The following is a 23,283-nucleotide window of genomic DNA, read 5'->3' as shown; positions in this document are numbered from 1 at the left end:
AAACAAATTGGTAATCTTCAAGTACCAATGATGTTTAAAATATATAAAACAAAAGACATTACTCGTCCGATTTCTCGGTATTAAAGCCCAAAAATTCGTGTCTGTTATTTTAATAGAGTAGTATAGATATTCACTTTGTTCTGACACAAGGTTCTCATCCGACTCCGACTCTACAGTCTGTTTATGCTCGCCCTTACTCGGTCGACTCATTCGCTCTTACACGTCTCTGAAGTTCGGCTATGGGTATCTCTTCTTCGTCTGAAGAACCCTCTTTCCTCGTTGTTTAAACCGTACAGCTCTTTCTAACGGCTCTGGCTGCACCTCGTCATCATCTTCCGAAGATAATTCTTCTTCAGGTGGTACCACATAACTGGTTTTTAGCCATTACGTCATTAGGAGTTAGGTGGAATCTCTCCACTTTGCCGTTGCCTTGAGGACTGTAGTAAGATGTTCTGTTGTGGTTAATGTTTAGTTCTTCACATTCTCTGTGTCATTGGCTGTGAGAATTTGAAGAGGACAGCCATATCTTGGGTATATTTCTTCCAGTATAAGTTGCACGATATTGTCAGCTGACTTGTCAGGACCAGAGAATACTTCCAGCCATCCAGAGTAAATGTCAATGAAAGAAACTAAATACTTGTTTCCTGTCAGTGAAGTTGAGTATGGTCCTGACAAATCGAGTCCTACCTAGCCGTTGGAAAAGTGGTATTTCTGTCTCTTGAAGTGGAGGTTGAGTTCTCTTATTGCTCCTTGTTTGGAATATTACGCACCCCTCTATCTTAAAATATAACCTCTTGTATAAGTTTACCACATAATATTTTTGTCTGATTACATCATACGTGTTGTTCATTCCCATATGTCCAAGTCCATCATGGGATTATTGTACTACAAACAGTTCTAACTCATGTTGTATATAGAGGCAAAGTCTCAGGCCTTCGGAATTTTCATCTGAAAGATAGTACATTAAGCCATCTATTTCAAAAAACTTCTTTTCTTCGGTCGCCGTTGATTTTCCTTTACTCAATCTATTCTCCAGCTTCTTGATCTGCTCATCATTTTGTTTGCTTTCCTTCATGTTGACACCTTAAGGTAAATCGATGGAAGCTTAAGGCTTCAGCAATTCGTCCTGTTGCTTATTTCGCACCTGGCAAATCTTTTAGGTGAGAAAGCAAGTATAGGTGAATGGGTTCCAGAGGTCGTGAGTTCAAGCCCCGGTCGGGGCGGAGGTGGAGCTCCAATAAGGTGAATTACTCTGAGCTTTATGTGTATCTATATCATTCACTATGGGCAGGTATATGTCAATTTGAGAATAATTGCAATGTTTGTGCTTCTCATATGTATATATCTATGCAATGTGTATCGTCCCGATCCTCTCAAATTGTCGTTTAACTGTATTCCACCTGTATCTCAAACGACTGTGTAGTGAGCGACCAGCGTGCTAGTTTCTATTCGTCATCGAAAGCAAGATTTTTGTCTTGCCTAGATGGCCCAGTTGTTAGCGCGATGGCCGCTCAATGCTAGGAGAATGGGTTCCAGAGGTTGTGAGTTCAAGCCCCGTCCGTGGCGGAGGTGGAGCTTCAATAAGGTGATATATATATATATCTCATACAAATTATATTTGCCCCCGAGGGACGAAATATTGCCCGACGCAAAGCAGAGGCAATATATTCGTCCCAAGGGGGCTTATATAATCATTGTTGTCCGAAATACAGTTAACATTTGTTTTGTTATATAAAGAAACAATTCAAAATTTAAGTAATGATTTGAAAACAGATCGCCGTAATGTTCTCAGCTCAACATAAAATTCACGATTTCAATTTTGTGCATTTTCCAAACTACCGTCGGCATCAAACGGTTACTGATAATATTCCGCCACCGATAGAATTTCACGTATTTAACGTATGTTCTATCTGATTATACTTCACACTTAATTGCAAATTTTTATATCCGTTATGATAGCAAACCGTCGCATTGCGCGTCTGTTGTTTATTGCCTATTATGACGTCATTGAATCAGCAATACGTAAGGCGAAAGAAACATCAATAGCAGAATTTTATCTGTGAACCAACGTGATAAAGCCAACAACAGAAGAAACATTCCTTTTGCTCTCACCCCAAACCCGAGAAATCATAACAGCCAAACAGTTTTCCCCATTCTACAACAATCGGAAAACAAGAACTGAACCAGCCTAATGATATACTTCACAGTAGACGCCAGCCTCCAGATTTGAAGATCATTCTTATCAAAGCCAAGTTCATCTTAAACCAACTGTATCTAAATGCAAGGATCCACGATGCGGGAATGTCCTTCTCTTCAAACCGGTGCATTCATATCTTTTTAAGAACGACATTCATTTTAACGTAAATTCAACAAATAATTGCAAGGAACCTAATGTATAACGTAAATACAGACGCATTTTGCCAGCCAGAAAACGAATCTAACTTCACACCACGAAATTTTAGCAGGAGAGAGACAATTTGACGAGCTTTCATTCAAGAGGTCGAACGAAAATTAGGGCTAAAGCTAAGAACTCTAACGGTAACATTACCGCCTAAAAACTACATTAGTGGACTATACCCATATACATTAACATAACAAAAAACAAGCAGCAGTCAGTTACATTTGCACAGTAAAGTTATATAATTAATGTTCTTTTACTTGGAAATTTTGAACAATTCAATACTTTTAAGTGACCATTCATTGTCTTTTCTTGATAATAAAAGATGGTATATTTTCAATACTTAAAATTATGGAAGGAGACAGGTAAAACTACTAACTTATTGGACGGGTACAGATTCGCTGGAAAGAAAAATTAGACATTCCAATTTGCATTATATAGAAACAGACTTACTATGTCTTTTACGTCATGAAATGTCACTGATAGATATCGTGATTCAGAGGGTAAACGGTGAATTACATTTTAATAATCAACCGTTGTATTTTTCTACCCTATTATGTATCCACATTAACAAAAACAAAGGGCCTTTATTAGTTCTTTTTCTCACAGAAGTAACAGTTTCGTCTTTTATCTCTTACATACAAAGAGGATGATATTTAGTACTGATATCACATTTAAAAGAGTCAATGTACAGTTGACCTTTGAAATCTAATGAATTTACAGAGATGACACTCCAAAAATATATGACTTATTGTTGAAAAGCAAATTTTCCAAGAAAAGTAAATGGACACACTTAGCAAATCAATTTACTGTCACTTTGAAAAACCAAAAACAAAGTTATATGGCAAAAATGTAAGAAAACATCAAAGTATATGTAGATCTAAGAATGCTAAACATGACAATTTATTTCTTCTTTAATTCTTCTGGAACAAACATTGTTTGGATAAGCACAACACATGCCATCAAAGCCATGAGGAAAATTGGCACACAGGATAACCCGATTGATAACATAAACCATCCTGTTGAGAGGAAAAAAATAAAACGACTGTAAAATAGTGTATGAGTTGCATGGTGTACGATTGTCTATTCAACAGCACTTCATTTAACAAGCATTATTTTGTGTATGCGCCCTTTGAATATTTTGTCTTATATTTCTCTTATGTTACGTTTGTAGTTTTGTTTTTATAATGCTATATTTTTGTGAATGATAAAATATAAAGATAAATTAAGAGCACGAAATCTACCTACTTATACCGACTGAACCAAATTTTTAAGTAGTTGTTAATATTACGGCAAATTTCTCAAGTATTCGAAATTACTTGCTTTCTAAGCAAAGTTCTCATCAACAATAATATAATGAAAAAAAATTGAAAATTTAAGGCAAACCTGGGTTTGTTGGTTGACCCCAAGCCTCCTCAAGTAGGATTTACGCCTAGGCGTAAAAGGGCCTACCATTTTTGTGTTATAACTTAAACACTGATATAATATTACTTGAATCGTCTTACCAACATAAAAATCAATAATTCGTTATATAAATACTAATAATTTGTATTTTATTGTATTGTATTGTATTTAGATAAACAAATATTGACATAGAACAATAAAACTTTTTACATATCAGTTATATTGACATGAATATCATTTCATTTGTTGGGTATATTCGCGGAAATTCTAATCAAACGTTAAATCTAGCTCTAACTTGTGGATCAGATTGACACAAACTGTTGAATTAATAAATTTTGTGTTATTTTGGACCTTTTTGTATTACCATACTTTTTTCCCTTTCGTCCTCGTTACATGCTGTATTTGTTGTATAAAAATATGATAATTATTATTCTAAATGAGCAAAATCCTTTTTGAAGAAGCCATAAAATATTTGGAATTAAATTATAAATGTAAAGATATTATTTGTAACATTTTCTGATCACTAACGTGATTTATAAACATATTTTCTGATTAGAATAAAATCTCACCTGGCGGCTCATACGTTGTTGTTTTGTTTGGTTTCTTGATGTTGACAATAAGTACCCCGGTTGATTTGTCTTCGTCGTCGTCACAACATAACTTCACGATGTAAGAATTATATTGTCTGTAAGAAAATGCAGGAGCGTCGCTGGCCATGATGGAATAATTGACACGGATTCCTGTGTCATTTCCGAAAACCACGAAATTATTCGTCTTCGGTAACGTACTCTCTAATGAACAACACACGCTATCCCCGCTGGGATCTTCCACAATTGTTGTATACAATTTTGTATCTCCGTCGGTTTCTTCAGTTATGGAGATAATATTAGGCATACCAAGGACTTCAGGCGGCTTGCATGAAAATTAAATAAAAAATTACACACATATTGTAAGGTGAAATGCTTTAAGCGTACAAGCACTATCAGATAATACAATGTTAAAGGGACTTGTACACGATTTGAGCTCAAAATTTACAAAATTTATTTTTTCAATTTTTAGGTCTTGAATTGTTTGAGATGTTTTCAATGCTTTGACAAAATTTGAAAGTCAAATATCTAGTTAAAAGCGAGTTATAGAGATAGAATTCGTTGATTTGAAAACAAAGCTCGAGTCCTGTTAATGTTTACATATTCTGGGTATTTGGTATAAGTTTCAATCTAATGTTGCTATTTGATGTGATGAAATTATTAATTAACCTATTGAATCAGTCTATCTTGTTTCCACAAGTTATTTTGATAGAGAAATTGCAATGTTTTCTTTACACTGTTTGTAAACAAATATAAGACTCGAGCTTTTTTTTTTTACATAACAATGACTTCTTTCATCTGTATCTCGCTTGTAACATGACTTCTAACATTCAAATTTTCGTGAATCATTCAAAATACAAAAAAGAACTTTTTTATACATAGAAATCAAAAATAAAATTTTCATCTGAAATCGTGTCCAGGTCCCTTTAAAGTATCTCTAAGCTTACCATATTCTGTGTTTGAATAGAAACTGTCGCCGTTGCAGTGGTATTACAAGAATCTTTAGCCCTGACAAGGAAGGCATAATCATTCTTCACTTTGGCTTTCAGGAATCTTTTCGCCACTGTAATTTGGCCTGAAGAAAACGATATCCTTCAATTTCAAATCAACATAGAACAAAATAAGAAGAAATTGAAAATTCTGAAAAAGACAAATACCTGATGTTTCGCCAACATTGAAATATTCCATAGAATTTGGATACGATGGGTGTTGCAAGACGGTATAATTAACGACTTCAGCATAGTCTGCGCCGTCTGGCTCCAGTAACGTAACGAAAGATCCAACAGGTAAGTGGTCAGGTATCTTAGCGCTGAGTGTCGAGGTTGGAAACGCTATTGCTTCATCTACAAAGATATCAGTCCATTTACTTCCACATTAACATGAATAATCATTGTTATCATTATCGATCAATATGAATGTTATGAAAACGCGTATCAATTTTATGTAAATCCAAAGGATCAATGTTCACATTTTATAACATATAAGTAATATAATTATACGGGAAATATTCACATGCCAAAAAATAACTATGATTAATTTTGCATTTACTGCCTTGTTTCAGTGTGATGAAACTAACAACTATCCCTTTTGTATTCTAATTTTTTCCCATTTATCAAGTAGAGAAAGTTTTAAAAGATTTATTTTTCTAGAGCTACTGCGTAAGTAAGCATGGCACCTAGTAGTGTTTAAGCATATAAATGTTTACTGAGTATTTATTCTGGCAATTTAAGATAAAATCTTGAATCTTGAGGGTTGACATTTCTCTGTCTCGGCCCTTTATCAAGGTCGTGTCAAATTTAAAATCGTAAAAATATCATTACTTAAGTTTGTATTTCGAAGATTTAAAATAAAATACCGATAAATTTAAACAACATTAAGGGTGTTGTTTACTCAGGGTTTGAGTTCTCAAACTCGGATTGTTATAAAGTTCAATATAATAAGTAAAATTTGTTCCAAACACAAAAAGTATTTATGAAAGAATTATTATTGACAAAACATTCGATATTTTTACTTTATTATGGGATAAGGCCCAAACAAAAATAGAATTTTAGCCAAACAGTGGAAATTCAAACTAAATTTTGCAGGTTTTGATTTCTGCTAAAAAATATTTGGCAGTACTCTAATATTAAAATTTAGATTTTTTATTTTGGTTTATGTAATTTTGCATATTTTCTGTTGGCTTTACCTCACTTATTCATTAAATTAATCTTATGGCACGAATTGCAAAAATTTTGACCTACTTTTTTGAAAGTGAAAAATAACACTGCAAGCACAGGTCTATAACACACAATAGATGGTTTTTCATTTTCATCAGTGGAATTTTTTGCCGGGCTCTGCTGAAAGCAGAGTCCTGGCTGTAGGCATGCAATTCGCCAATGTTACTATAAATAGCACAACTTCAAAAGTAGACAAAAAACCAAACAGTGTCAAAGTAAAAGCTTCCGCTATACCAAATAGCTACACAAAGAACCAAGTTTTGTCAGAATTGTTGGCATTTTGTTCCTTTTTTTTTAATTTCGAGAGAATTGTCTATCTTTTTTAGTTTTCCTTTTAATAACGTGTTTTAAAAACAAGACTGCATTTTGGACACATATAATGCGCATGAATTTCCATGAACTACTACTGCGCGTTGAAAAAACAGGGATTGGATATATACATGTTACGCTTCTTACAAAATTCAAGGCAGCAACTGTTGAATTTGAAGAGAGATTTTCAGTCTTTACTACACAATAGCATAAAGACACACCAAAAGATCCAAGCTTTCAGTATTTCAGTACTTTGATTTTTTTCATTCTGAGTAAACGCCATCCTTAAGCATCTTTTTTTTTAATGTCAATAAGAACTGCAAACGGTAGCATTGTTTAACCGCCTAACAATAAGTCATTTTTGATAATTGTCTATTTAAAATTATTTTTTTTTTTGAATGATGTAAACATGTATGTATATTTTCATTCAATATAATTAAATATAAAATATTTGGTCAAACAAAGAGGGCTAACTTTGTATTTTAGGTCAAAAGAGTTAATTTTGTAATAGAAACGAACGGAAAACAGATTTAAAAAAATCTTGAAAGAAAAATTCCTTTTGAGGGTTTTATATATTGCTTTTATCATACCCATACCAAAGGGTTTGTTGTTTAACGGGAAGGGGAAGGGAAATATATCTGCAGACCAAAATCATTCCAAAAACTGCAATTTGCTTGAAAACGTTTCAAAAATAATTAACAAATATGAATTAAAATGAATATTTACTTTAATCTCTAAAGTAAACATGTTATTATTAAGTTTTAATGCACATATCGTTTAGAAAATAATAATTTGACTACAAATTGTATTTTGATATAAATCAATTTGGAATTGATTATACTTTTAGTAGATAACCTGAAGTTGACAGAAATTCCGATACATCCGATGTAAATTGTAGGCGGGAAACGGAAGTTAGCGTTCGCAATTCTTAGTAGTTAGTGGTTTTCCCAATTCTGAGTATTCAATGGTTTATTGTGAAAGGTTATTTTGCCACCAAAAATAATGCCAAAATTTTAAGAATCTAATTAAACATAGGATGGTAGCCAACGCAAAATTTGGGTAAATAGAACAACAGCATCCTAAAAAAAATTAACGGCATCGTTTTAAACAATTGAAGAAGTGGCTTTTAAAAATCCCAGCAATTAGATAGTGAAAATTAATCGGCTAAAAGGATGGGCATGTTATAAACGCTTTGTAACAATTCTAGTGGGAGTAAAAAGTTACATTCTGTGTTTTCAGTGCAATGTTTCTATTTCAATAATTTTGATTTTAGATATTGATGCTTTACCTTTATTCCCTATTTTTTACTTTTGTACATTTTTAACATTAAAAAAATGGAATTGGAAAAAAATATTTATTAATGAATTATATTCCCTGTGTAAAGAAATTTGATGTTTATTTTGAGAATAATCTTTTTTTGTTAACATATGATTTAAGAAACATCAACCGATTTAAGCAAATGCCTACCCGGTCGGGCTGACACCAGTGGCCGAGATGAAAACAACGGTATGGTATTATATTTATATCTACCAAGTATTATTCCCACTATTCCTTACGGAAACTTATAGTAAATTCATAGCTCTATAGAAATGGCTAGAATGAAATCTACACTGTTTATCGATTGGTCGAAATCTATAGCGGCTGAAACTGACAAGAAAAAGACAGGACTGAAATTGACACGCCCTGTTTATCGATTGGTCAAAACCTACATGGATCTAAGAAAAATCAGTGACTGCACGAAATAATCATGATGATGTCAGACTCGTAGTCTCACAGGAGACGATTTCGCTGTTTCTTCTAGCTAACGTACTTATGTACATTATCAGTAATTTAGTAAATTTTACTTACTTTTTATAATTATTTATTAATTCGTTAAAAGAGAGACCTTAATATAAACAATAAAATGCTTTCTTTGATGATTCATGAGGGTTATGAAGGTAGCGATCATTGCAGAAAAAAATTACATAACCCGCTAACGCGAAAGAAAGACTTTTACTGTTTAAATACATACACCGTATATCGGGGAATACTTTTCATAAATTCAAAATTATGTATTTTGTTTAAGCTTTTAGTAAACCAATTTTGCAAATGCGAAAGTCTGGAAGTGTTCATCTGATCAGAGTTACCTGGTTGGTCATGTTCCTATAGTGACAATATAGAGAAGTAAATTATTGTGCTTGAAAATAAATTAGCTAAAGGACTAAATATGATAAGGGCCTAAAATGGCCCCCTAAAATGAACATCATCATTTTACTATCATTCTTTGTTTTCTTAGTACAGATATGTATGTGATGTGTTTACATAATATTCATTTTGGTTCAAGTGCCCACAATTTAGAAATATGACATTGTAATGACAACCTTTTCCCGCCATTTTTGCATTTTTAGCGAAAACCAGCTTGTTTTCAAGCAGTTTTTCCTTCCGAAAACATAGAGCGCATTCTTGAACAAAACAAATATTTTAATCAGAGATGTATGTAGCTAAGACTAATAAATGACAAACAAATTTTCCTTGTTCAAGCATACGCTCTATATTTCCCATTTGTAAATAGATAAGCAAAATGTCAATTTTTGGCTGATTTTGATTGAATTATAGAAATTGCGTCACTTCTGACGTCATATACTGCCAGTGAGTGCAAATAAATCAAATAAATAGATGAAAAAGATATTTTATATCAACTCTTCTAAAAAATTAGTTAACATTTTATTGTACCCGAAACACTTAAAAAATGGCGAATTATGGGGGCCAAATTTAACTCTTATCATATATAGTTCTTTAAGGTCATCCTGCCTCCCTAAATGCCCAGCAATCTGAGGGTCAATGACCGAAAACCCATTTCTGATAAATGATTATTTTTCTTTTGAACCTAACGAAAGAATGATTCCTATCATAACGTATCAGTAAATATTGAACTATTTAAATGGGGTATGAAAACAGGCAAATCCTATACTGTATATATCATCCCCTCGTTTTAGAGGTTAACATGCATAGAAATTTATCAATCATATGTTATTGAACTCAGAAAGAGTTGTAAATATGTCATTGGTTTAAAACATAAGTATGATTTTTAGTGAAGTGTACAGTTTCGATAAAAGTATTTACAAATTTTGATTAAATACATCAGGATTTAATGAACATCCGAAGATGTCATTAACAAAAAATATCTTAAATTAATCATTTGTTCCAGCCAAGGATGGGGTAATGGTAATATGATAATTGATCGTTGCTCTCTACAACTTTTATGTTATTAAAAGCACTTGGCAATTGACCTATTTTCAATTGTAGGTTGTAATTTAATCAATTACTTTCCAAAAAGGCATGTTATTCAAATTACTTTCAAATACTTTCAATTACACATTGATGTATATATGAATAAGATAGCTGACAACTATTGTCTCCTAAACTTCAAATGGTACATAAGTATAAATAAGTATAAATCAAAAATTCAAAAAGAAAATTACGAAGAGTAGTTAAACGCATTTAACTTTAACTATATTTTTTAACAAAATATACATGTAACTTAAAATAATTTTTTTTTCAATAATCCATCTCTTTCCAAACTAATGAATATCAATGTGTCAAATATTTATCAATTTGTTAGGGACCAAATAATTTTGATGGTATTCTTGACCTTGTTTCCTTGATTGATAGAGACTTACTGTCTTCTAGGCATGCTTTGATAGCATATGCAGTCCCATTGATCGACGTGCCCGAGTTTTTCCAATCGAACTCCTCTCCGATTTGAACATTGTTTGGTGACACTTTGTATCCCTCTGCGCATGGTCCTAAACATGGTCCACTTGTCACTAAGTTATCTCCCTTGCTCCGCCTGGTAAATGAACAACTCTAAGATTAAGGAAAGACCTAGACACAATTTGAGCTTAAAATTTTATAGATTTATTTTTTCATCTTTAAATCTAGAAATATCTAAAATATCTGGTCATGTTTACAAAGTTTGAGTCTTGTTATTATTTACATACGTGTTGCATTGTTGTTATTTACATACGTTTTGTATTGGTAAGTTTGTTTGAGGAGGTTGAATGGTCAAAATATCATCATCAGATCCTCCGAAAAATTGTTCAGTTATAGATTATAATGTAGTACAAAAATATCCATGTTTTAGCTTTTAAATTTTGGTATTTTCTTATATATCTATATGGAGCTCTTTTTAAAAAGGAGATCAATACAATCTACGATATCCACGACCATCGAGATCCTTTACAAAGCAATAATTGTTTTACCATTGTCTTTCGTTTGTTAGTTAATCTCTAACAATCAAATTTTGGTCAAAGTTCAAAATGCACATCTCAACCATATAAAATATAAAAATAAAAAGTATATATGAAATTTTCATCTAAAATCGAATATCGGTCCCTCTAGATCTAAGATGCAAAACAAGAGGCAAGAATAATTTTGTTAGATTTCTGTAAAAATGGTCTTACCAGCCAATGACATCACCATGAAGAACAGCAATCCTCTCGTACTCAACCACCGTGTATGTTGTGGTATTTTTGCCTTTGTAAATGATCGATATTAGTTGTAATCATTCAACATCTAATATTCATATAAATTGATCATGACCAAAAACAAATCACAAATTTACCTGAAACATAGATAGTGTTGTAAGCCACCAGTTTATAATTACTACCACTTGGCCTCCAAACCATGAAGTCAATGTATCCAGATTTCCAATGGGAGAATTCCCATGAAGTGATGCGTGAACAACTTGTTATGGTATACACAAAATCAGTCATCAAGTACATCGTATCTACAAAACCAAAGAACACGATAAATTTTGACTGTAATCAAATTTAACATAATGCCAAAAACGTTTATTAGTAGCTAAAATGGACAATAGTCCTGACATTTTCCTGAAAAATTTATTTCTGTTTATAAGAGTTATAAAAAAAAGATCGACATACTTTGTCCGCCGTCTTTTCCTTCTGTCAGGTCTTCAGGGTAAAGATAGATGAGACTGTTCAGGCAGGGAGCAGCTAAGCAAAAATTTAAAAAGGTGCAAATTAATCTATATATATATATTGAATATTCAAATTGTTTGGGTAACAAGCAGAACCTATATAAAACATATGTTCAAAATGCGAAGTCAAGTAGTCAAGTACAGCGTGATCTATTATTAGTTTTTTGTGTCGCTGATATATGAAAACATTTGTGCTATAAAACCAGGTATCGTCGTCATGAATATTGCAGACAAAAGAAATTAAATGAAATACAGCTCATTGGACCTTAAAAAACAATAACCAAAAGCAGAGACGTATATACTAAAAGGATAGGCATCTTCCACATTCACCACTTTTATTCCAATACTATCATGCAGCTATCACGCGAACCTTGACAAGTTTGTAAATCACTGTTCAAACCCATGCAGTAATATATACATTGTATTTTTAAAGTGATCTGATTAGACCATCGTTTGGAAGACAGTGTACTCGAGCAATGTGCCTCAACATGTTAAAAGCACAGAATTTTTCCAAATATCACGCGTGTGTCTTTTAAAGTTTGTTTACAAGCACCTGATTTAAACGCTGCGATTGGATCAGCTACTCGCAGCTGCGGCCAATCAAACACTTGTCACAGAGTTTTCTTAATGAGATCTGCCAAGAGTTTGGACCGAAAACCCTTGGCTAGCGAAGATGATTGTTCTTATACGTGCAGTTTCTTTATAAATGTATTCCATCGACAATTATTGATGTTCAGCATTCCTGTGTATATGTATTCATGTGTATTTAATTTTTTTTTTTTAAACTATTTCATAATAGTTTTTGAGATCGATTTGAGAATCGATTTAATTTATCTACATTTCAGCTTCTGTGTACGCACTATATTTTCTCATCTTCATTTTTAATTACTTTTCACCACCACAACTTACAGACATCGGCGAACATGAGAGAACCATCAGTTGTAGTCACTGGTTGAGGCACAGGACATTTCGTAATGGCTGCGATTACGTCAGATTCGATGGCGGATAAATTCGCATAAGAAGATGCATAAAAATATCGACTATTAACCCCCGCTGTTCTTCTATACTCTTTTTCATAACCACTGTTTATATCTACAATAACAGAACGATCTATCGTTAAAAATCAATTCTTGCTAAAACGTTTACAACTTAAAAAACAGAAATATAAATAAGATATTATCAATTGATATTGATTTAAATGTTCAATTCAAACATCATGATACTTATTAACATCAAATTATCATACCAATAGCAAACACTGTGCTGGGCCATCCTTTCATTATATATTCCGCCTGGATAGAGGCGCCACTTCTTACTCCGTCTATGGCGAACACGTAATAATTAGCAGCGCTCGCACGGTCTCCATTAGCTGCTGTAAAGAAGTTATTTTTGGTGTGAACCAATGCGGTGTCGATCATGTTTCTTTTGCCTGTACCTTCCGCTAATTTCAGAATCTGGTAGCTGATATCTGTAGGCGTCATGTAGGCGTCCAGGGCAATTGTTGTGTACGCATCTGTGTCGTACGTAACGACTCCAATACGTATAGTGCTACTGGATACATCCAGCTGTAGTGCTATATTGGAGAAGAAACTTTTCAGGAACACGTAGTTCTCATGGGAGGACGTTTCTGTCTTTTCCATGATAAAAACTATATCAAGTTGGCAACCTGAAATTTAAATTTTATAGGCCTGACGTGATACAATCTTTGTAAAAACTATTTCTGTTGGCTCAAAGCATGGAATTCTTTTGCAGAGGATTAACTCGTAGACTTTCGTAGCTTACTTGGAGAGACTAAACTAGCCGGGGTGACCGAGTCTGGACACTGAGTGATATTGGGAACGACCACATCGTTGATACATTGAAGAACAGAAAAGTTGACGGCCTTCAGGTATTTGTCGTCATCCACGGTATCAAGAAATTCAGGGACATCATTCGATGAAATGTTAACGCCTAAAATAAGCCAAATATATAACTTTATCTAAATGATAAATGATTAACAAAATGACTTTGTTGCGATGTGCTTGAATTTTGATGGACGAATATAATAATTCAAAAGTTATAGCTAATGATAAATTATAAAAATTTGTATATGTAATTATGAAAAGAATGATACATGTGTATCTTACCAACAATGAATAGATTACTGGAAGCTATAGATCTGATCGCCGATCCAAAAGCAGCAGCTTTGTTTCCGGCAGACGGTCCACCAGTCAGAAGGATGTAGTAGTTGGCGGCGTTTGAACGGTCACCATTCCCTGTGGTAAAGAATTCCATCTGGATATATTTCAGGGCTCTATCCACGTAACGGCTGCTCCTGTTGTAGGCATTACTTCCCTGGTTAATGTTAGTGATTCCCATAATGACTCCATTGGCTGTAGAGTACTGGTTCAGCGGGAAAGCAGTGGTGGCCCCATCGGCGTACGTCACTACCCCTATCTTAATTGCCGTGTCTCCGATGATCATACGAGATACCAAACTTACGAAAAAGCTTTTCATGTCATTAAAATCTGTGGCACTTAGTTCATCTGTATCCTCCATGATGAAAACAATGTCTAATGGACAGTCTGATTAAAAAATAAACATTTTTTATTCACGGAGTTTACATGTAATTATGAAATCTGTAAACCATACTTTCATCAACGCTTTGTATGAATAAATTGAATGGACGTGTTTATAGATATACATGGAATCATCTTAACCCTGTTTGATTTGATAGTTTCCTGCTACGGACATGTAGTCGTTAAAAGCATTGTTAAAATCATTGTTTTAAAATTTTGTATTTTGAAAAAATACCATGGAATAAAGCCCGAACTTTTACCCTCTATAATTTGCTGCTAACTTTTTCAAAAAATTATTCGAATATGTCCCAATAAAATGAACTTCATTTTGTATCAGGCCAAAAAAAAAACATTTATATACAATGATTAAGAATACAGAAATTTTACAACAAAGTGAAACCTACCTGGAATTGTAATATTCACGCTCTCACATGATGTGATTTTTTGGAGGATATCATTTTTAATGTTAATCAGGTTTTCGTAAGAATCCACATTTGTATACTTGGTGTAGTCTCCACATGTATCAACGGCCTTCTGGTATTCGGTCTGGTACTGATTACCTATATCTGAGAATAATGAAAACATATAAAATCAGAATGTGTCAATTCAATACAAATGCATCTTTTACATTCACGAAATACTTACGAATTGAGAAGACGTAGTTGCTTCCACTACTCCTTATGTCCTTTGCTACAGCTTCCGGATAACTTTCGAATGGTCCAACAATTATCACGTAGTAGTTACTGGCATCCGTACGATCACCTCCAGCGACCGTGAATACATTGTCCCGGGCTTCTATCAACCCTTTGTCTACCAAATGATCGGTATGATTCGTCTCTGAAATCTTTTCTATGTCATCTCGAACAGATTCAGAGGAAGTATGAGAGTTTAGTCTAAATACAGTTGACGCACCAGAATCAAATAAAACCATACCGACTTTAATGCCAGTACTTGAAATAGTTATATTGTCCATCAACTCCGCCAGAAATCTTTTGGTGTATCGTAGATTGTATCTCTCTACTATAAATACGATATCAAGTTCACATTCTGGAAAAATAAATAGAAGACCGTATCACATTGTAATTTTTACCTAACGTTTTTACATAAACCATTAAAGATTATTGATGTAAATTGTAATCTACAGAGTAAATAGTTCATTTGTATATTTGAATACATGTAGTTTTGAATAATTATGTAAAAAAAATTATAAATCATGAACTACATGTAGCTTGATAATGTATAAAACATTCCGTCTTTTAAGGATGATTTACTGCTATTGGGCAGCAGAAAAGACTTACCAACCGTCATAGTCTCAAATGTTACATCGGGACAAACAGCAATTTTCTGAAGAATATTGTTGAATTGGTTATACAGACCATCTGTAGAACTAACTTCGAAATGTCTGCTGTCGTCACCCGCAATTGCTTTCAAGTCCGTGATTAAGGAAGCAGATGGAGAAATACCTATAAATTAAACGAAATTAAAATGATAAAAAAGACGCGTGTGGTTGTTACTCTGCCAGTATTAATTTTATTTCAAGCAAGTTATATCGATGTGTTTTGTTATAATTAACCGATTTTAACAAAGCCTCTGATATAGAACTGGTATAAGTGAACAACGTGAAAATTTCAACCCTGATCTTTTTTCTAAACGCATTCTCTTGATCAACTAATGAAATGAATGTTAAAACATACGAATACTTTGAATTTTTACCAATGGTGAAAAGCTGATTTTTCAAATTCATTCTGATTTGATCGGCCACTGTGGCACCTGTCTGCGAAGAATATGTTTTTGCAATCACAACAAAATGTCTGAAAGCTGTGAATCTGTTTCCTTTGGATAATGTGAAGAAGTCGTAAAATCCTACTCGCAGAGCTTCAGCCAGGTTTACGGTAGATGCGGCGTTTGATATTGGTATTGATGTAATGGAGCTATCCAGTGTCGAAGCGGAGTAGTAGTCATTGAGTTCGATGTTTAGGTCCACAGTATCGTCATATGTAATGACTCCAGCTAAAATATTACTTGTTGAAATTTGTAGACTTCCCGCCAAATCGCCAATAGCTGTCATTAATGCTGAATGAATCGAAGAAGTGTAGGCCGACGCTTCAACGATGAACACTATGTCGATTTTACATGTCGAAACTAAAACAAATAGCATTAATAGTAAAGTCTTGCTATTCAGGGTTTATTTTGGGGTTTTTTTAACGTTCCTACAAATTAAAAATATATCACATCTTACTAGAGCAGACCAGTGGATACCCAGACAAAATTCCACCAAATCCACATGTACGTTGTGTGTTTCCTGCGACCTGTTTGTATCCCGTATTGCAAGCATAGTAACTTCTCCCGTTGCAGGATGTATCATCAGTCGTAATGCTTACATAGCTGTTAGTAACGTGTGAACATGCAACATCTGGTCCAAAAAAGGAAAAAGATTTTTCGGAACAAAAAGAAAAAAAAAATTTCCTTTAAAATAGATCAAATTTACTAACAAGTGTAAAATGTGGATTTTAAAGAAGCAAATTAAGTGCAATTAAACACACACCATTAGGAAACCTCCATTCTCCTGATGATCCCCATCCCGTTTTTATCCAAATAAAGTTGACAGTATATGGTGTTGAATGATAGCAGCTCATGAAAGTGCCACTTCCGGGTGAGCTTCCAGTGCCTACACGGACGTAATTTCCGGTCCAAGAAAACCAAAATTCGTCGAAATAAGTTTGAGACAGGTACGAACCTGATTGATAAACACAGGCAGTTCCGCCAATGGCGAATCTAATTGTAGACTGCGTGTTGCTCCAGCCACCGATGAGAATTTCATAATGGGTACCACTCGATGAGCTATCTTCACTAGCCAAGGCAATATGGACGTCATTGTTTGCCCTTGCTCTAAAGGCGACGGACGTTCTATCTGTGGCGACGAAACAGTCGGTGGTCAGACTATAGTACACCTTGTTATCGGGGGTACTTCTGCTGATGTCCGACGATGCTGAAAACAGCAGTTTAATATTCTGTTATCATACGACTAGTTGTGGAACGATTGGACTTAAACGGTTATACACTGGAAGACTAGAGTTGTAAAATGTTCAACTGATTAGGAAAAACGGAAATGATATCTTTACATTGACTTTTCTTTCTGTCGAGGTTTATTAATTTATTTATATATATACTGTATATAGGAATTTTATGGGTTTAAAATAAAAGCTACTTACAGTAACACCCGAGTCTTTTACAAGGGATATAATCTGCTGGCGCAGATCCACACCCGCCACTTGGTTTGACACAGGTCCGGTACCGGACAAGGTTGTGGGTGGTACAGTCTCCGGGGCAAGCGGACCAAGATCCCCAGCTTCCCCAAAAAGCTTTGTTAGTGAGTGTAGATTATACATCTTAATGTTTATTTAAATGTGTTTCGTAAATTTTCATTGTATGATCAATTTAAACTAACGATTATTCTACATCTACTCAACCAGTCATGTGAAGAATATCGATGACTGTTATATTAAATAGGTAAAATTACATGCACATTTTAGATTTTAAAATAAAAACTCATACACCGTGTTCTGATACACATAACTTACTAACCTTTCTTAATCTGAATTTTTTTAAAACAAAATTTTACACCTTTTTTATTTGATGCATAACGAAAGTAAGAATGATTGAGGACTACTTTTTTGGCTAGATATAAAAAAAACTTGATTATTATCTTTTTGAATTAAGGACAGGGGACCAAAGTCATTTCCACGACAGAGTTTTTATTCAAATTTTTATATAATGTTAATCAGTTAATGGCGAGTGAAAATCAATAATAAAAATTACATTATCATCGACTTCCTTATTTTACTGGAGGTGTTTTAAAATTTGGGTACGAAGCTCCTCAGATATAATAGAAAGTAATGGGAATTTTCTGGGTTGTGGTATAAAAACTGATATTTTAAAATTTTGCAATAGATTTTGTACTCTAATCAAATTGATATATTAAGAAGTCAATTGGCTTACCGATGAACAGAAAAAAATGTAGGTCATCGACCCAAATTTTTTGAGGGGTTGTGTCAAAGTTCACTGCATGGTTCAATTTTCTTCAGAAATATCATAGAAAAAGGACATAATTAATTATTGCTCGACGTTTACATTAACTGCTATATACATAAATATTGTTAGGATAAGATATAAATTCAATATCTATCAGATAACACTATAAACTACCTTTGGACGTTTTAGGATTTATAAAACGTGGAAATATAACGGACTTGTCGCAAACAGAAAAAATTCATACTAATTGGGTTTTTTTTTATTTTTCTCCACTAAAAATATTTCGGTATTACAAATTACGTTTAGTAGAATGATTTTTTTTAAATTTTCTCTTATTCTGGTGTACGTAATTACGACAGTCATATTCATAACATATGTGCGGATTTATGCGCAGAGGTGCGAAATCTTGAATTGGGTCTGTCGTCCTTAATTTACCCGTTTGTTAATGTATGGATATAATCATGTATAGTTTTAACTACTAACTTTTCAAAATCAGTTACACAACTTAAGGTCGAAAACAAGTAAGTTCTTTTTTAAATGTAAAAAAAAAATGGTCCAGCAAATTGGCTAACTTTCAATAGGATGGAACATAAATCTTGGAAGTTCCCAATAAATTTACATATATATTTATTGAACTTTTACATACCTTCCAAATTGGAATAACAAGTATAAATCATGTCATTAAATTTACATACGCATGTAAACTTAATCCACAAAAAAAATAGTTATGAAAAAAATGTTTTTAATATTTTTTTAAAAATGCAAAGTTTTTTCTAAAAGATGAACGAAAAATGATGTCATCTTGAAAATTATTTCTTTCTAACCAAATACAATAGCCCAAAATAATTACTTACACTTGCAGGTATCGGCCCAGTATAGATATTTAGAATATAATGGACAAGGGTCGCCTCCTAGCCAACTGTCCTCAGCCCTTAGAGTACACGAAGTCTGGTAATTACAGTTTGAGTTGACACGAGATGTCACTGTCAATGAGTTGGAATTCCATTTACTGTTACAGTACCACCTCGCAGAAGTGATCTCGAGATAGTACCCCGATGAACAAGATCTACTGTATGTATTTCCTTCAGATATTGTAATACAAGCTAAGATAAACAAAAAAAAAACATGTCAAAGAAAATAATTCATAAGTTTTAAACGATTTCTATTGGTTCGTCTTACTATTAATGACGACGAGGATATCAATGCAATGAAACAATATTTGCTTTTAAAAAATCTTTCAAATTTAATATTTTGAAAACTTCGAAAGACAATGCGACAAATCATTTTTCTAGATACAGATCGATATAAATACAATGATTATAGTAAAATTGTCTATGTTTAACATCTTTTTTTATTTTCTGTTTATTCATTTTTTTATCTGCACTATAATATTGTCTCATAACTGAACTGAAAGTTGAAATATTTCAAGTAAATTAAAGCTATTGTTAACTTTTTTATTCAATTAAAAATCCTTGTTGATAAAATCTTAATACTTGATCCAATTATTGTCCTCTCCTGATTTTATTTGGGTAATTCTATTACATTGTACAATACTTTAACTCGAAGCTAATTTTGCAAGAAAAGTAATGAAACAACATAGCTTAGCCATAAAAGGCATCTTTTTGAAACTTTTAATCGGCAATCTATGCAATAGCATTAATACACAAACTTCAAGGCAAATTGTTATATTAGTAATTGAGTGACATTTATCAAAGATTTTTTTTCAGTTGTTACTGAACAAACGCCCTTTTCATAGATTTTTATAAGTCATTTCGATATTTAAAAAATAGTTATTTATGGTAGAGGTACATGTATCACTCTGATTGCATATTTTAGCTTAAGGTAGTACAAAACAGATAAGCTAAATTTTTCCTATAATTCAATTTTTCCAAAATTTTTATATTTTTTTCTTTGGAATGAAATCTTTATATACGTAAAATTTGAAAAAAAAATCCGACCTCACAATTTGTGCCCACATTGCCCCAAACCTACCATTGGGATCTCCTTTCAGTGGAGTGTAAAATGAAATAGTCATTGTTATAATATTCTATGCCATTAAGTTACTTTTCAAGATATTATAAATATTTCTGCTGCTATATAAACAGGGGACCTTCATGTTACTTAAAGATACTGAAATAAATTCTAACTGGTAACCTAAGATAATTTCTCATGCGATATAATGTAAAACTAACGCCTTAGAATACTCTTTTAAGACGAAAATTTGCAGCACTTAACGGTATCTAAAAAGAAAATGTATAACTCAAATTTGAATAAAATTGAACAGCATGATTGTCATGATCCTGTTATTAAAATGTATCAAAATAAAGAACATTTAACCATTTTAGATTTATTAAGGTTTAAGTATGTTTGACGGGGGTGGAAATGATAAAAATCCTAGATGACGTCATCATATTTGACCTTTGACCTGTTGATATGACCTTGAAATTGGAATGACATAAAGCCTAAACACTGATGGAGGTTGTTTTCAAATTTGAGGTCTTTACTTTGAAACGAACATGAGTTACACATTTTTAAATTATATAGGGCTAAATTGCACAAAGATCATATGAACACCATCCAAATGTATGTTTCAAAATTATCGATATACGTTGTATCTCAAATTTTTGGGGGTCTTGATGAATTGATGGGTATGATTTATGGTTTTTTTCTTGAGAAGATAATGGACTAAAATTATTTTCTACATAATAGTTATCATTATTTTGTGTATTTGAGAAAATATTTCAAATAAATCATTTCAGGGGTGTTTCGTACTACCTTAAGCACATCAAATTCGTGGGGACCATGTCTTCGTGAATTATGGGATTTTGGCTTATGCGTGTGTTTTCACTTTCAATGAGAAAACTAACTCTTTCAAAAAAAATCATGGAGGATGTAAAATCGTGGAGTTGGGCTACCCACGAATACTGCGAAAAGTGAGCCACCATGAATTCTAATTATTCCACAGTAATCTGTAATGACCTTAAGCAATACCTCTGCTGACCTACTTTTACATGCTATAATTTTGTACAAACGAAGATAAATAGTTTCATTCAACATTCTAACAGATGAATAATACTAAACTCATTTACCTGTCTTTTGGACTAAAATCACTAAAACGACATTTAGAGAAAAGATGTGTGTGATCGCCATTTCGACTTAGGTACTAAAACTATTGCAAATCTGGTCTTACACTTTGATCTAGATCGACTTGAATTGACACAATATAGACCAATCCACATGTGAACATTTTTACACTGTAAATCTTTGTATTCTTCTGATCAAATTTCGAGATAACCTCCTTTAATTTTAAAACATTAAAACGTTTTGGCAGTGGTCAATGCACTCATGACATATATAACACGCTGTTTTAAGCACGAAATGATCTGAGTTAAAAAGCAGCTACAAGAACACTATGCCCTTTGATATGGGTTTTAAACAGAGGATAATATCTAGAGCGAACCTTACATTTATATAAATAGTTGTCATCATTTTGCATGAGTTTACAAATTACTAAATAAATTTTGTAATTTTATTGAACTGATAAAATTTATAAGGCATTGTCAACTGGCTAATACATATTGCGATAACTAAATACTAAAAAGAATTCAAAACAAAATGGTGATTTTAAACCATTAAATTATGTATGATAGAGTTTGCAGGTGTTCTTGTTAACTCTCTATACAGCTATAAATATAAAAACGATTTAGCGAACGTTTGTTATTGTCATTACTGATCAGTTTGTTACTCAATGAACTCTGAATCTAAACTTTTTTAAAATTTTGCAGCGATTAAAAAACAATACAACTTATGTCGATAGTTTTAGTCCGCCATTTTGTATAATAGTTATATGTATAAAAGCATTTTATTTCCTCCCAGCCAAATGAATATACAAGATGCATGTATGTGTGCTTTGATATTCATTATGTATTTTATTGATATGATATTACATGACTTATTTACATATTTTATTTTGCAGACAAAGACTAGTTGCGAAATGCCAGAATTTCTTGATTCGTTGAGTTATTGTATATTAAAGTCCATCTCTGTCGTTTGGACGTATGTTAGCACGCACGAGTTAGAGGGGTTAATTAATAAGGCTTAATGTTGTTTTAAACAATAGACTGACTTAAACTGGTCTGCTGTAGCTGTATTTCACACTGTTAATCAAAGTAGGCCGTGGGAGAAAAAATATCCAGTAGATGTGAAAAGATTTTAAAAGTTTTTTTCTCTTTTTTTCTTAAAAAAATAACCCCCCCCCCCTACCCCAATAAAAAAAGCAAACAAATAAAAAAAAATACAGTTTCACATGTCCTGGAATCTTTGCTGCCGAATCAAGCCTTTAAGGGTTTTGTATTTATTCTTCTCCATGTTAACGGTACTGTTATTTGTTATTCTTGCTTAACGCTAAAAGCAAGGCCTACTACCCCCTCTAGCAACACAGGAGGAACAGTGGAGAGGATGTAATACTGCGACCAACAATTCATTTTGTATAATCAAATTTGAATCGAAAAGTAAAATATGCCTCCAGAAATAATGTCAGTTTTCTTTCCTTCTGGTTCATGTGAATCCAGGCAGCAGAGTTTTTTAATTGTCGAACATCGGTGAGATTAGTTTCAGCCGCACTGTTTGGTTGAATACAACACGTTTGTATTTTTTTTATTGATGGATATTGACACTTTAATCAAACACAATATTTTCTAAATCCAAAATACCAGAGAAGTAAAAAAGAGTACCGCCCAGCGACTCCCTGGGTCCATAGAAGCCGTGGCGTTCTGAGTTGAACCGCTTCCAACAGGTCAGG

General features: G+C 33.1%; 1 protein-coding gene across 1 annotated transcript; it reads right to left on the bottom strand.

The window, feature by feature from the left end:
- Positions 1-2,693: 2,693 nt before the first annotated feature.
- On the bottom strand, positions 2,694-21,632 carry LOC109619119 (collagen alpha-3(VI) chain). The gene is made up of 21 exons (XM_034447200.2): positions 21,572-21,632; positions 19,337-19,585; positions 17,663-17,812; positions 16,996-17,439; positions 16,690-16,863; positions 16,164-16,592; positions 15,749-15,913; positions 15,096-15,497; positions 14,855-15,016; positions 14,019-14,456; positions 13,675-13,842; positions 13,139-13,558; positions 12,802-12,984; positions 11,837-11,908; positions 11,518-11,682; positions 11,357-11,429; positions 10,574-10,743; positions 5,547-5,732; positions 5,337-5,464; positions 4,372-4,714; positions 2,694-3,417 (listed from the first exon to the last, which is right to left on the bottom strand). Exons 1-21 carry the CDS (start codon positions 21,630-21,632, stop codon positions 3,302-3,304), a joined length of 4,698 nt encoding a protein of 1,565 aa, XP_034303091.2. The 3' UTR covers positions 2,694-3,301.
- Positions 21,633-23,283: the final 1,651 nt, after the last annotated feature.

The sequence above is a fragment of the Magallana gigas genome, chromosome 2, assembly GCF_963853765.1.
Source record: "Magallana gigas chromosome 2, xbMagGiga1.1, whole genome shotgun sequence".
NCBI classification, from domain to species: domain Eukaryota; kingdom Metazoa; phylum Mollusca; class Bivalvia; order Ostreida; family Ostreidae; genus Magallana; species Magallana gigas.
This window is presented reverse-complemented; position numbering and strand designations above follow the sequence as displayed.